The 15,483-nt window shown below is 39.5% G+C and overlaps 1 protein-coding gene across 4 annotated transcripts in view; it reads right to left on the bottom strand.

Moving 5' to 3' along the window:
• xylb (xylulokinase homolog (H. influenzae)) overlaps positions 1 to 15,483 on the bottom strand; it is a 180,577-nt gene that overhangs the window by 131,003 nt on the left and 34,091 nt on the right. For all 4 annotated transcript variants that reach the window (XM_060922423.1, XM_060922422.1, XM_060922425.1 and 1 more), the window contains exon 12: positions 9,209 to 9,324. In XM_060922423.1, the coding sequence (XP_060778406.1) occupies positions 9,209 to 9,324 (116 nt within the window). The remainder of the gene's footprint in view (positions 1 to 9,208; positions 9,325 to 15,483) is intronic.

Here is a 15,483-nt window from a genome sequence, read left to right as displayed (position 1 = left end):
GTAATCCAAAAATGAACAATTTAAAAATCACATAAGTAAAATATACCAAGTGTCTGTACTTTATATTATTCTATTCTTACTTCTTACAGTTTTCGAAACTGAAACCTCCGAACCGAGGCTGACATACACACGCTGTCGCTATGACCCAAACTCTTATTTCCCAGAAATGGCCCGGCGCTAGAGCTCAGTGGAACGCACTTTCCCTCTGTAATAAGCATAAACATGTCTGAAAGCGATTTATTTAGTCTAGTCCATTTATTTCTAATGGTGAACCGAATTGTATACACTCACTGGCCATTTTAATTGGAACATGTGTATGCGCAGTGCGCGACTGTTACACTCTTACAGCATGACGACGTAGTGGCTAGCGCCTCTGTATGAGGCAGTAACCACAACAAAAATGATTTTGACCTTTTTGGTGACCTTGACCAGATGACCCTCAAAATGTTGGAGGTTCTATTTGAGACCAATGTCCATCTCTCTTGAAAGTTTCATGAAGAATGGTCGAGCCATTTTCCCGTAATATTGTTAACAAAAAAACAAAGAAACCCAACCTGAAAGCAATACCTCGCCCCCTGGTGGACTCCATCCTGGACAAGGTAACAAACAAAAACAAAACAAAACAAAACAAAAAAACGCTAATATCCTATAGTAAATGTTATGCAAGTTAACAAATGCAACTTTATTAAATTAAGTCATGTTGAAACCCACAATAGTGATGATTATCAGCTGGACATCACTGCTCAAGCCAGACTCGTCCACAATATTGGATGAAATACTAAAGTTTATTGAGCACGACTATCAGTTTCACCAAATTCCAGCTGATCAGACATTTAACATGTACACCTTCATTTAAAATCCTGTCTATGAAGAAAAATGTGCCAAAAGTCAGAAGCAAGGAAAGGATTTCTGAGATGAAAAAGCAAATAAGCAAATTTGTGAAGATTAAAAAAAAAATCACAAAAAAGGGTAAAAGTAAAACAAAAAAAAACAAACACAAAAGTAAACTTAATGTTAAAACTGTGATCAGTTATGTTTGATGGATTATTATTATACGGGTGGCGCAGATGTGCAGCGGGTAGCATTGCTGCCTCACAGCTCCAGGGTCACGAGTTCAACCCTGACTGAACATGAATGAATGAATTAGTCAATAACTGAATAATTCTTCTGATTTGTATTTACAGCATCACATTTTAGATTTTAATATTTAATACATCTGGGCATGAAAAATACATCCGGCACAAAAAAAAGAGTCTCTACTACTTTGCACTGGCTATAAAAAGAGCATAAATGCATACACTGAAAAAACAAGTTAATGAGCATGATGCTTCTACAGGCTTTTATTATCCAGTGTCAACCACCAAGGACCATGAAGTAAAAACAGAGAAATGGGCTCATTTCAAAAGAAAGAAAGAAAGAAAACGACTAACAAGTTCAAACGCAGAACCTGCTATATGTATCTAATCGTGCTACTGTTTATAATCTGAACCTGCAGGAAAAGCACTTCATTTTTTATTCATAGAATCGTTCTTCAGAATACCTAAAAATGCAGTAAAAAAACTAAATATAGAGCTTAGGATAAAGACTGCTACTACATATGGGAATAGAAGCAATCATATTGTGGTTTTTTCTCTAGGCAGCATGAACGTGACCTTTATCGATACCTCAACCAGCAGCTAGCTTGATAATTCCCTACATTACAACTATACCATTCATATTGTTTTAGAGAGCAAAGCACTTGAGTTTCATGTTCGCTACATGCTTACAGAGCTTCAAGAGTCTTCAGAAAAGAGCCATTCAGTAACTAACACACACACACACACACACACACACACACACACACACACACACACAAAGAAAGTGAATGTTCAAGATCTTGAATGCTTAGTAGTCAAGATTCTGCACCATTTCTCAGTCCCTATTGAAATGTAATGAATATCACATATTTGCTTATGTTAACCGCTTTGTACAAAAGGTCAGATTTTGCTCATGCCTAGTTTCTTTTAGTGAAGCATGAGTTCAGACAATACTCCAATGGATTTGATCTAAAATGGATCATAAGGATTTGTAGAGCCTAATAAATACTACGCAATTCTGCAATTCATGCAAATATTACAAAAAGTTGTCAATAATATAACGTAATGAAAATTGTCTCAAATTTGAAAATAATGCAAACTACAGGCATTTTCACTAGCAGTCTCAAACCTTTGGACCCATCCGTATATATCTGTATCTGTAGAGGTGCTTGTACCGTATGTATGCATGCATGATTGACACCCCTGCATTTAATGCTTTGTACATCCTCCCTTTGCCAGTAAAATAGTACTGAGTCTTCTCCTATAACATTTTATAAGGTTGGAGATACAGAGTGGGCGGCATGGTGGTGTAGTGGTTAGCACTGTCGCCTCACAGCAAGAAGGTCCTGGGTTTGAGCCCAGCGGCCGGCGAGGGCCTTTCTGTGTGGAGTTTGCATGTTCTCCCCGTGTCTGCGTGGGTTTCCTCTGGGTGCTCCGGTTTCCCCCCCCACAGTCCAAAGACATGCAGGTGACTCTAAACTGACCGTAGGTATGAACGCGAGTGTGAATGGTTGTTTGTCTATGTGTCAGCCCTGCGATGACCTGGCGACTTGTCCAGGGTGTACCCTGCCTCTTGCCCATAGTCAGCTGGGATAGGCTCCAGCTTGCCTGCGACCCTGTAGAACAGGATAATCGGCTACAGATAATGGATGGAGATACAGAGCAGGGCATCCGAGACCATTCCTCTTTACACAATCTCTCCAGATCATCCAGGGTCCGAGGCCCTCCCTTATAAAATCTCTTCAGCTCACTGCACAGGTTTTCATTGGGGTTCAGGTCAGGGGACTGAGATGTCCAAGGCAGAAGCTTGATTCTGTGCTCAGCTAACCATTTGTGCGTTGATTTGGACATATGCTTCAGATCATTGTCCTACTGGAAGATCCAATTACAAGTCAGTTTTAGTTTCCTGGCAGAGGCAGACAGATTTTGATTTAAAATGTCCTGGTATTTCATGGAGCCCATGATGCCATGTACCCTAACAAGGTTTCCAGGGCCTTTGGAGGAAAAACAGCCACAAAACATCACAGAACTTCCACCATATTTAACAGTTGGGATCGGATTATTTTCATTTTAGCCATCCTTCTTTTTACGCCAAATCCACCTTGAGTGTTTATCACCAAAAAGCTCAATTTTTGTTTCATCAGACCAGAGAACACAGTTCCAGTCAAAATTGTAGTATCGTTTCGCAAACTTCAGGCATTTGCATTTGTGATTAACTGACAGAAAAGGCTTTTTTCAGGTATACCATCCACATAATCTGTTGGTATGGAGGTGGCGTCTGATGGTGGATTTGGAGACTTGGAAACCACAAGATTTTACCTTTTCTTGTAAATTCATCAAAGGTAATCCTTGGGGACTTTTTTTATTTTTTATTTTGCCTCTCTTACCATCCTCCTTACTGTACGTGGGGACAAAATAAACTTGGATCCTCTTCCAGGCAAGTTTGTAACAGTTCCACTTGGTGTCCACTTTATTATTGCCAGAACAGTAGAAATGGACATTTTCAGGTGAATAGCTATTTATTTATTACCATTCCTTGACTTATGATGGTCAACACACTTCTCCCTCATTTGATTTGTGTGTTCTCTTCTCTTTCCCATGTTGATGGATGGCTAAGGGAATTTGGCCTCTGTGTCACCTCATATTTGTCCCCCAGTTAATCAGGAAGTCATGGATTATACGGTAGCTTGAAAGTTCCTACACACTCCAATCAACTCAAACATGTACAATTTAAATGGGAAACATGCTTCAGTTACATTGTGTTCACTACAGTTTCCAGGGGTGCCAATAATAGTGGTACATGGGTTTTTATTGAAAATAATTATTCTTGATAACAAAACATTTTGTGTCATCACACTATTGCTTGCCAATAGCAAGCAAATTTGAGCACCACATCGTTGGCCTCTGCCAGGTCCTTTACAGTGCATACAGTGGTGCTTGAAAGTTTGTGAACCCTTTAGAATTTTCTATATTTCTGCATAAATGTGACCTAAAACATCATCAGATTTTCACACAAGTCCTAAAAGTAGATAAAGAAAACCCAGTTAAACAAATGAGACAAAAATATTAGACTTGGTCATTTATTTATTGAGGAAAATGATCCAATATTACATATCTGTGAGTGGCAAAAGTATGTGAACCTCTAGGATTAGCAGTTAATTTGAAGATGAAATTAGAGTCAGGTGTTTTCAATCAATGGGATGACAATCAGGTGTGAGTGGGCACCCTATTTTATTTAAAGAACAGGGATCTATCAAAGTCTGATCTTCACAACACATCTTTGTGGAAGTGTATCATGGCACGAACAAAGGAGATTTCTGAGGACCTCAGAAAAAGGTGTTGTTGATGCTCATCAGGCTGGAAAAGGTTACAAAACCATCTCTAAAGAGTTTCAACTCCACCAATCCACAGTCAGACAGATTGTGTACAAATGGAGGAAATTCAAGACCATCGCTACCCTCCCCAGGAGTGGTCGACCAACAAAGATCACTCCAAGAGCAAGGCGTGTAATAGTTGGCGAGGTCACAAAGGACCCCGGGTGAACTTCTAAGCAACTGAAGGCCTCTCTCACATTGGCTAATGTTAATGTTCATGAGTCCACCATCAGGAGAACACTGAACAACAATGGTGTGCATGGCAGGTTTGCAAGGAGAAAGCCACTGCTCTCCAAAAAGAGCATTGCTGCTTGTCTGCAGCTTGCTGAAGATCACGTGGACAAGCCAGAAGGCTATTGGAAAAATGTTTTGTGGAGCGATGATATCAAAATATTTTGTGGACGCATGAGACCGAAATAGAACTTTTTGTTTTAAATGAGAAGTGTTATGTTTGGAGAAAGGAAAACACTGCATTCCAGCACAAGAACCTTATCCCATCTGTGAAACATGGTGGTGGTAGTATCATGATTTGGGCCTGTTTTGCTGCATTTGGGCCAGGACGGCTTGCCATCGTTGATAGAACAATGAATTCTGAATTGTACCAGTGAATTCTAAAGGAAAAAATATCAGGACATCTGTCCATGAACTGAATCTCAAGAGGAAGTGGGTCATGCAGCAAGACAACGACCCTCAGCACACAAGTCATTCTACCAAAGAATAGTTAAAGAAGAATAAAGTTAATGTTTTGGAATGGCCAAGTCAAAGTTCTGACCTTAATCTGATCGAAATGTTGTGGAAGGACCTGAAGCGAGCAGTTCATGTGAGGAAACCCACCAACATCCCAGAGTTGAAGCTGTTCTGTACAGAGGAATGGGATAAAATTCCTCCAAGCTAGTGTGCAGGACTGATCAACAGTTACCGGAAACATTTAGTTGCAGTTATTGCTGCACAAGGGGGTCACACCAGATACTGAAAGCAAAGGTTCACATACTTTTGCCACTCACAGATATGTAATATTGGATCATTTTCCTCAATAAATAAATGACCATGTATAATATTTTTGTCTCATTTGTTTAACTGGGTTCTGTTTATCTACTTTTAGGACTTGTGTGAAAATCTGATGTTTTAGATCATATTTATGCAGAAATATAGAAAATTCTAAAGGGTTCACAAACTTTCAAGCACCACTGTATGTCATGCAGCATGCCACAGCTCAGGCGATGTTCCATAGTCTGAGGGCCCTGTCCGCACTTGCAATCTGCCGTATCCTTGGTGTATCCCCACTTTGCCGTATTAGATCTACATCTCTTCATGCGTGCCCGCAGTCTGTTGAGACTGTGCCATGTTATCCATGGTTGGTCGGAACCAGGAGGGAGTTTCTCTGAGGGATCAATAGATATATGACTGTCCTCTAGAGATTTCTAGAGTCCCTCTTCCCAGATTTTAACTCTTTTGGATGATGCACTGCAGTCCAGGAGTTGGACAGAAGATAGAAAACTTCTGCATGATTTCAAACACTGGGGTGGCAAGGGATGGTCATAAAGGGAGTGTCTTTCATCGTCCAATTGCCTGAGTCATTCTTTTTGGCTGGCTATAGCTCTTCTAATAGCAGGAGGTGCAATACCGGACATTATTATACATACAGAACACTTTTTAAATGGAATAAAAACATGTATTCTATTCCCTTCTACAGGGTTTCGTTCATTTGGTTTGATAGCATGCAATATTGTTAGCATATCGCTTATCCTACGTGTATTACGTCACTCTACCCAATGAAGAATGAGTGTTCAATATGGTTCACAATATTGCATGGTTGCCAAGACAACATGACATCACACAGTGGAGACATAAATCTTCCGCGCTAGTGAGTGACTGTGACAATTTGTAAACAAACATGGCCGCCAGGTTTGCTTCGTTAAATACGGATGATTTTGACAGAATTTTGAAAGAGAAAGATGCATCAAACACCCGAAAGGAATGCATAATAATAATAATAATATAAATAATAATAATAATAATAATAATAATAGCTGACATGGTATATCAGATATATTCATTCAGCTAGCATGATATTGTGCTCGTATTCAACTTGTTCAGTATCATGCTAGCGCAACGGAATATATCTGATATACCACTCAACACCAGCCAAAATTATTTAATTATTTCTTGATGAGGGATTTGTTTTTCTTTGAATAAATTTATTGACATTAAAGGTTGGATTATTCTCATTTTTTCAGTATGAAATATTTCACGAAAAGGTAGATTTTTCTAACCCTTTTTACTAATATTTGAAAGGAGTGCCAATAATTGTGGAGGGCACTGTACACTGTATCTATCTATCTATCTATTATGTACACTCTCTCTCTCTCTCTCATACAACCCCAATTCCAAAAAAGTTGGGACAAAGTACAAATTGTAAATAAAAACGGAATGCAATGATGTGGAAGTTTCAAAATTCCATATTTTATTCAGAATAGAACATAGATGACATATCAAATGTTTAAACTGAGAAAATTTATCATTTAAAGAGAAAAATTAGGTGATTTTAAATTTCATGACAACAACACATCTCAAAAAAGTTGGGACAAGGCCATGTTTACCACTGTGAGACATCCCCTTTTCTCTTTACAACAGTCTGTAAACGTCTGGGGACTGAGGAGACAAGTTGCTCAAGTTTAGGGATAGGAATGTTAACCCATTCTTGTCTAATGTAGGATTCTAGTTGCTCAACTGTCCTAGGTCTTTTTTGTCGTATCTTCCGTTTTATGATGCGCCAAATGTTTTCTATGGGTGAAAGATCTGGACTGCAGGCTGGCCAGTTCAGTACTCGGACCCTTCTTCTACACAGCCATGATGCTGTAATTGATGCAGTATGTGGTTTGGCATTGTCATGTTGGAAAATGCAAGGTCTTCCCTGAAAGAGACGTCGTCTGGATGGGAGCATATGTTGCTCTAGAACCTGGATATACCTTTCAGCATTGATGGTGTCTTTCCAGATGTTTAAGCTGCCCATGCAACATGCACTAATGCAACCCCATACCATCAGAGATGCAGGCTTCTGAACTGAGCGCTGATAACAACTTGGGTCGTCCTTCTCCTCTTTAGTCCGAATGACATGGCATCCCTGATTTCCATAAAGAACTTAAAATTTTGATTCGTCTGACCACAGAAGAGTTTTCCACTTTGCCACAGTCCATTTTAAATGAGCCTTGGCCCAGAGAAGACGTCTGCGCTTCTGGATCATGTTTAGATACGGCTTCTTCTTTGAACTATAGAGTTTTAGCTGGCAACAGCGGATGACACGGTGAATTGTGTTCACAGATAATGTTCTCTGGAAATATTCCTGAGCCCATTTTGTGATTTCCAATACAGAAGCATGCCTGTATGTGATGCAGTGCCGTCTAAGGGCCCGAAGATCACGGGCACCCAGTATGGTTTTCCAGCCTTGACCCTTACGCACAGAGGTTCTTCCAGATTCTCTGAATCTTTTGATGATATTATGCACTGTAGATGATGATTATGTTCAAACTCTTTGCAATTTTACACTGTTGAACTCCTTTCTGATATTGCTCCACTATTTGTCAGTGCAGAATTAGGGGGATTGGTGATCCTCTTCCCATCTTTACTTCTGAGAGACGCTGCCACTCCAAGATGCTCTTTTTATACCCAGTCATGTTAATGACCTATTGCCAATTGACCTAATGAGTTGCAATTTGGTCCTCCAGCTGTTCCTTTTTTTGTACATTTAACTTTTCCAGCCTCTTATTGCCCTTGTCCCAACTTTTTTGAGATGTGTTGCTGTCATGAAATTTCAAATGAGCCAATATTTGGCATGAAATTTCAAAATGTCTCACTTTCGACATTTGATATGTTGTCTATGTTCTGTTGTGAATACAATATCAGTTTTTGAGATTTGTAAATTATTGCATTCCATTTTTATTTACAATTTGTACTTTGTCCCAACTTTTTGGGAATCGGGGTTGTATATTATTCATATATATATATATATATATATATATATATATATATATATATATGGCGGCACAGTGGTGTAGTGGTTAGCGCTGTCGCCTCACAGCAAGAAGGTCCTGGGTTCGAGCCCCGGGGCCGGCGAGGGCCTTTCTGTGTGGAGTTTGCATGTTCTCCCCGTGTCCGCGTGGGTTTCCTCTGGGTGCTCTGGTTTCCCCCACAGTCCAAAGACATGCAGGTTAGGTTAACTGGTGACTCTAAATTGACCGTAGGTGTGAATGTGAGTGTGAATGGTTGTCTGTGTCTATGTGTCAGCCCTGTGATGACCTGGCGACTTGTCCAGGGTGTACCCCGCCTTTCGCCCGTAGTCAGCTGGGATAGGCTCCTGCGACCCTGTAGAAGGATCTTCTTGCTGTGAGGCGACAGTGCTAACCACTACACCACCGTGCCGCCATGTAGAAACATTTTTTATTAAAAAAAACAGTAGTCTCAGGTACAATGTGTGTTGTTGGAAAATTAGGGTCACTCAAGGGTGACTGTGCCTTTGTATTCACTGCCCAAGGCTATGAAATCTTACTTCTGGACATGAGGTCTGCTCTCACTGTTACAGTTTTTAAATCCAAACATGAAACATATTTTATGATGGCTTTTTGATTATTAAAAAGTGTCTATTGTGTTCACTGCAATTCTATATACCTGAGAATGGACTTAGTAAATATATAGTACATATGTATGGCAGTATTTGTAAACCACACTGATTGATTTAAGTGTAATGCAGAATAATTTTACCAGATCAGAGCCATGTAGGACATGCAGTCTACAGGGTTGCAGAAGATGTGTCCCTCCACCATAGGCCTGGGTTCCTTGAGCCACAGGAACACAGTGTCACTCGTGCCCAGGCTCACCTGTGAGACAGAAAAAGTGCAACTCATTCACAGGTGACCATTTGTGTCAGTAACCTGGCAACATGGTGACATATGCTGCCTCTGATGCTGATTTCAAACCATTTCCTTCAGCAAATTGCATAGCTGTCAAAAGCACTGACTTAAGACTGGCATAAGAGAGAGCACAAGCAGCAGAGCATCAAGGCAGTCTTTTCTTCTGGACACACCCCATGTGCTGTGACCAGCAGTTCAATTTGCGAAGAGCACACAGGACTGGAACTCCAACAGTGTTGGTTTATATGAGCTGAGATCCGGTATTATAATTGGATGCAAATGTAAATCACTTAACCATTCAAAGTGATAAATTTCACCGACAGAAAACCACTCAAGGGATGTCAGATGGTTGGCATCATTAAAAAGAGTGAAGGGATATGCGTAGTGCTCTAACTTTTCTCTTTCATATCACTAGCAAATATGAAGCATCAGAAAGATGACACATTGTTCATGACTGCTTTAAGGCAAGACCTAAACGTTATGGAAATAGAGCTGTATGCAGTGGAGAAGATTATTGGATTGGCCAAGTGTTTACAGCTCAATAACTCAAAAAACAAAGTCTGGCCACTTGATAAAATGACAAATTGGCATATTCCTTGCAAAATGTTATCAAGCCTCTCGGCACAAACACTATAAGCTTTATGTCTGGAACCTCGATTGTGGTTTAAAAGCCTAAAGGACAGGAAACAGATATCAGAAATGTTTCATTATTCATCAGAAACATTTCCACATTATTCAGTGCTGAGAATGGCATAAAATAATACAATTTAATCCATATTGTTCCCACTTTGTTGGAAAGAAAGACAAATAAATTTAACATCCCACTTTCACTCCCATCTATTCCCACCTCATGCGCAGTGTTCCTGGTACAGGCCCCAGATCCACCATGCCCCTGGCCAGGATAAAGTACTGAAGTTGAATGAATTAATTTAACTTCTGTTCACGACTCACAAATGCTAAATATTGACAAGACTTAGTGTTGCTCTGGGCGGCACAGTGGTACAGCAGTTAACACTGTCACCTCACAGCAAGAAGGTTCTGTGTGGCGTTTGCATGTTCTCCCCTTGTCTGCGTGGGTTTCCTCCCATAGTCCAAAGACATGCGTTAACTGGCTACTCTAAATTGCCCATACAGCCCTCTGATGACCTGGCGACTTGTCCAGGGTGTACCCCGCCTTTTGCCCGTAGTCAGCTGGGATAGGCTCCAGCTTGCCTGCGACCCTGTAGAACAGGATAAAGCGGCTACAGATAATGAGATGAGATATGTGTGTGTGTGTGTGTGTGTGTGTGTGTGTGTGTGTGAGAGAGAGAGGGGAAACCTCTATAATAATTCAGTGGAAGGCAACGGGAAACCACTACTGTAATTGTCCCTAGGAACTCTGATGGAAGTGTAGTGCCAAATAGAGAGAGAGAGAGAGAGAGAGAGGTGCTTTAGAATAAGCTATGCAGATACAAATACTGAAGTTTAACCTGTGACTCAGACTGGTGAAACACAACTAGCAAAGAATATGAATAAGTAATGAATATCCATCCATCCATCCATCCATCCATTATCTGTAGCCGCTTATCTTGTTCTACAGGGTCGCAGGCAAGCTGGAGCCTACCCCAGCTGACTAGGGGCGAGAGGCGGGGTACACCCTAGACAAGTCGCCAGGTCATCACAGGGATGACACATAGACACAAACAACCATTGTAATTAGCATTCACAGTAATCATATCCACGTGGGAAAACCTGATGGAGGAAGGCAAGAAAGTCAAAGATAGTTCTTACATGGACTTCATAGTCCTAAGAGTCTGATACATCTCAAATTCTTCAGATATATCTGCAACCCTTATTAAATCCTCAATTCTGTTTAGTCTGAAAATGTTGATGAATTTTCTATAACAGCAACTCTGACAGTAGTTCCAGCTACATAGTTTATATAAAATATATTAAATACAACCCCAAATCACAGAAAGCTGGGACAGTAGGGAAAATGCAAAAAAAAAAAGAAAAGAAAAAAAGGATTGATTTCTAAATTTACTTTGACTTGTATTTCATTGCAGACAGTATGAACCCAAGATATTTCATGTTTTGTTTGGTCAACTTCATTTCATTTGTTAATATACATCCATTCCTGCATTTCTATAACACATTCCAAAAAATTTGGGACGGGGGCAACTTAGAGCTAGTACTGAGGTAAAACAATTAAATAATGAGATGATCTTAAACAGGTGATGTCAACAGGTGACTATAATCATGATCTGATCCAAACTCAGCATCCAGGAAAAGCCTAGTCTTTGAGGAACAAAAATGGGCAGAGGATCTCCAGTTTGTCAACAAATGCATGAGAAAATTAGTGAAGTGTGCAAAAAGCAATATTCTTCAAAGAAAGATATGAGGGTGAACTATCCAAATCCCTTCTATGGTACATATCGTCATTAAATGATTCAAGGAATCTTGAGGAATTTTGTTGAGTAAAGGGCACAAGCCTAAGCTGAACATCCGTGATCTTCGATCCCTCAGATGGCACTGCATCGAGAATCATTCATCTATAGCTGATAAAACCACATGGACTCAGAATTACTTTGGCAAACTTTTGTCAAGCACTACAATACAGAGTTACATCCACAAATGCTAGTGAAAACTTTACTGTGCGAAAAGGAAGCCTTATGTTAACCATGTCCAGAAGCACCATCGACTTCTCTCAGCTCAGAGATATCTGGGATGGACCATCACACAATGGAAACGTGTATTGTGGTCAGACAAAACAGTATTCCAGATCTTTTTTTGGGAGAATTGGACGCCATGTGCTCCAGACCAAAGATGAAAAGGATCATCCAAACTGTTCCCAGAAACAAGTCCAAAAGCCAGGATCTGTCATGGTCATGGTTGTGTCAGTGCCCTTGGCAAAGGTAACTTACACTTCTGTGATGGCAGCATTAATGCAGAAAAGTACACTGAGATTTTGGAGCAACATATGCTGCCTTCAAGACGACATCTTTCCCAGGGATATTTCAACAAGGCAATGCAAAACCACATTCTGCACACAGTACAAAGGCATGGCTGGGGAAGAAGCGGGTGTCTGTCCCTTCTGTCCCAGTGTGTGGCGAATTTCAAAATGAACAATATGACAATGACGACTCTGTACTGTTTCACACCTTATGACCTGTTTGCAGGAAGAATGGGACACAATAACACCTGAAATGCTTCATCACTTGGTGTCTTCTGTCCCTAAACATCTTGTGTAATGAGAAGGAATGGCAACATTATAAAGTGGTCAATGCTTTACCATCCCCAAATTTTTTAAAATGTGTTACAAGAAACAAAATTGAAAAAAAAGTGCATTTTGAAAAAACAATGAAATTCATGAGGTAAAACATCAAATAATGTGCTGTTGCACTGCTTTGAATGCAATACAGGTCAAAGATTATTTACAAATCATTGTTTTCAATTTTAATTTCAACAGAATGTCCCAAATTTTTCTTATTTGCCATTGTAGAAGTATAAATATACCTTGTTTAACCAAACTATATTTATTCAGGGATTAAATATGCTTTGTTTTACTGCAGATAGAAATGTAAAATAGAGGTACACTTCCCATAATACAATCACAAAAGTGTATCAGATAAATAATGAATAATTATTATTATTATTATTATTATTATTATTATAAAAGTAATAATAATAAATTTCCATCCATTATCCATAACCGCTTATCCTGTAGAGGGTTGCAGGCAAGCTGGAGCCTATCCCAGCTGACTATGGGTGAGAGGCGGGGTACACCCTGGACAAGTCCCCAGGTCATCGCAGGGCTGACACATAGAGACAAACAACCATTCACACTTAGTCTGGCTAACGCAACTTCAAAGCTCTGCGAGCATTTGGTCTGGCAAAGATATTAAGCCCAACCGTTTCCCAAAGCGCGTGGTTGACCTGCCTCCCTGAAATGCTTCAATTTGCTACTGGTCAAAGCCAGAAAAGGCTGTGACGAAGCTTAAACCAATCACATCACTCTTTCCTCTGACGTATGTGACGCGACGGAAACTGCTACCAGCGGGGCTAACTGGTAGATTAAACTCTTACCGAAGCCGGTCGGGAGCAAGGCGAAAACGTCCTTCCTTTCAATAAATACCTCCAGGGCTGCTCTTTGCTCCGTTTTCAATGAGAACTTCCCGTTGAATGCTTTCAATACAGCATCTACCGCTGTGTCAAAGGCTTGCCGCTTCTCCATGTTCATAATGTTTCTAGTGAATGAAGCGCTTCCGGCATAGATTCTGTAAACAATCTATAGCTTCCGGTCGCAGTTCTACTACGTCACTGCCTTGAACACGCCTCTACCCAGGGCCGTTGGAGATGCTCAAAGTTGATTGGCTCCCGATTTTTTGGGAGCTTGGAAGAGCTGGAGATAGCTTGCCTTGCCAGACTTTTTTTTTTTTCTTTTCCTCTTTTTTTTTTTTTTTTTATTGTCAGATAGCATTGCATACATTTTGTATAAAAAACATATATAACAGTCTGCCAGGGGTTATGGCATGGAAATAATAATAAAAAAAAAAACAAATAAACAAACAGGAAAATAAATAAATTTACATGAATGCATTGTACAGCACAAAAAGGGAATAAGACTTCACAGCTTTCTTATTAAGAGAGCAAGAGATGGACGCTATATAATGATTTACATAAATGGAGAATTCAATAAAGGTTGGCTTTACATTTTGAAATTTTGACTTGTGTATATAATGTTTGGCTAAAATGATAATGAGGTTAATTAAGTAAAACTCAGAAGTGGCATTCCTGTCTTGAGTAACAAAACCAAAGAGTACATTTTCCCACTTCAAAGCAAAATCAGGGTAGACAGAATCTATAATATATCTTGATAGTTTAGACCAAAATGTCTTTGTATGAGAGCATGACCAAAATAAGTGTACAAGTGTTTCTCTGTGATCCCTACAGAAGGTGCAGTTTACATCAATATCTTTTTTAAGTTTCTGTAAATAGTGGTTAGTTGGGTAAAACCTATGTATCAACTTAAAAGAAATCTCTCTGACCTTATTAGTCAAGCAGAATTTATGTGGTAGCAGCCACACTTTATCCCAGCAAATGACCCCTACATAACTGGACCAGAATGATAAAGAAGGTGGCGCAGTGGTGATTTCTTGTTGGAAAAGTTGACGGATTGTTTTGTTTGAATTCTTATGATTTGAAAAGCAACTTCTTCCAACATTAGTCTCAGCAACATCACGCACGACAGGGTCATATAACTGACCCTTAAGGCCTCTAAATAAAGAAATTATGCCCGCAGGGATGGCATCAAAAACAACAGAAAAGTCCTTCGGGGTGACAGGGATACCATATTTAAGAAGAAACTCAGAATAGGAATAAAGATGACCATCTTGATTGAAGAGTTGATTAACTAAAATGATATTGTTATCAAACCAATGCTTTAAAAAGAGTGATCTATTTTTAAATAAAATATGCTTATTGTTCCAAATATAAAATCTTTGTGGGCTAAAGTTGTGTTTATATATCAGTGACCAGGCCAACAGGATTTGTTTATGGTAAGAAGCAAGTTTTACAGGAATTTTATCAATATTGTAATTGCACATTAGGACAAAGTTCAGACCCCCCAAAGAAGAAAAAATGTAATTGGGAATAAAGTTCCACAGTGATGTTGGATGCCTTAAAAAACGCTTAACCCAGTTTATTTTAAACGTGTAATTCAATGTGGAAAAATCTAGAAAGTTAAGGCCACCCTTACAGTATTCATTCATTATGACAGATTTTTTAACAAAGTGAGTACGGTTTTTCCAGACAAAGTCATATAAAATTTTGTCTATAGCTTTACATGTTTGTGTATCTACGCTCAAGGAGAGAGCAGCATACGTTAACCTGGAGATCCCCTCTGCTTTGGAAAGTAAAATTCTGCCACTTAAAGACAGATCACGAAGGAGCCATTGATTTAATCTTTTTTTTGTTTTATCAATAATGGGAGAGAAATTAACTGAGCATCTATGAAAGTCTTGCTTGTCTATAGTGACACCCAAATAAACTACAGAGTTTTTAACAGGAATATTTGAAACAGAATCAACATCGCAGTCCTTGATAGCTAGTAGTTCACACTTTTTCAGATTTAAGTGAAGACCAGAT

Source organism: Neoarius graeffei, chromosome 5 (assembly GCF_027579695.1).
Source record: "Neoarius graeffei isolate fNeoGra1 chromosome 5, fNeoGra1.pri, whole genome shotgun sequence".
Taxonomy (NCBI): Eukaryota; Metazoa; Chordata; class Actinopteri; order Siluriformes; family Ariidae; genus Neoarius; species Neoarius graeffei.
Note: the sequence above shows the minus strand (reverse complement) of the source record. Positions and strands in the feature narration are given on the sequence as shown.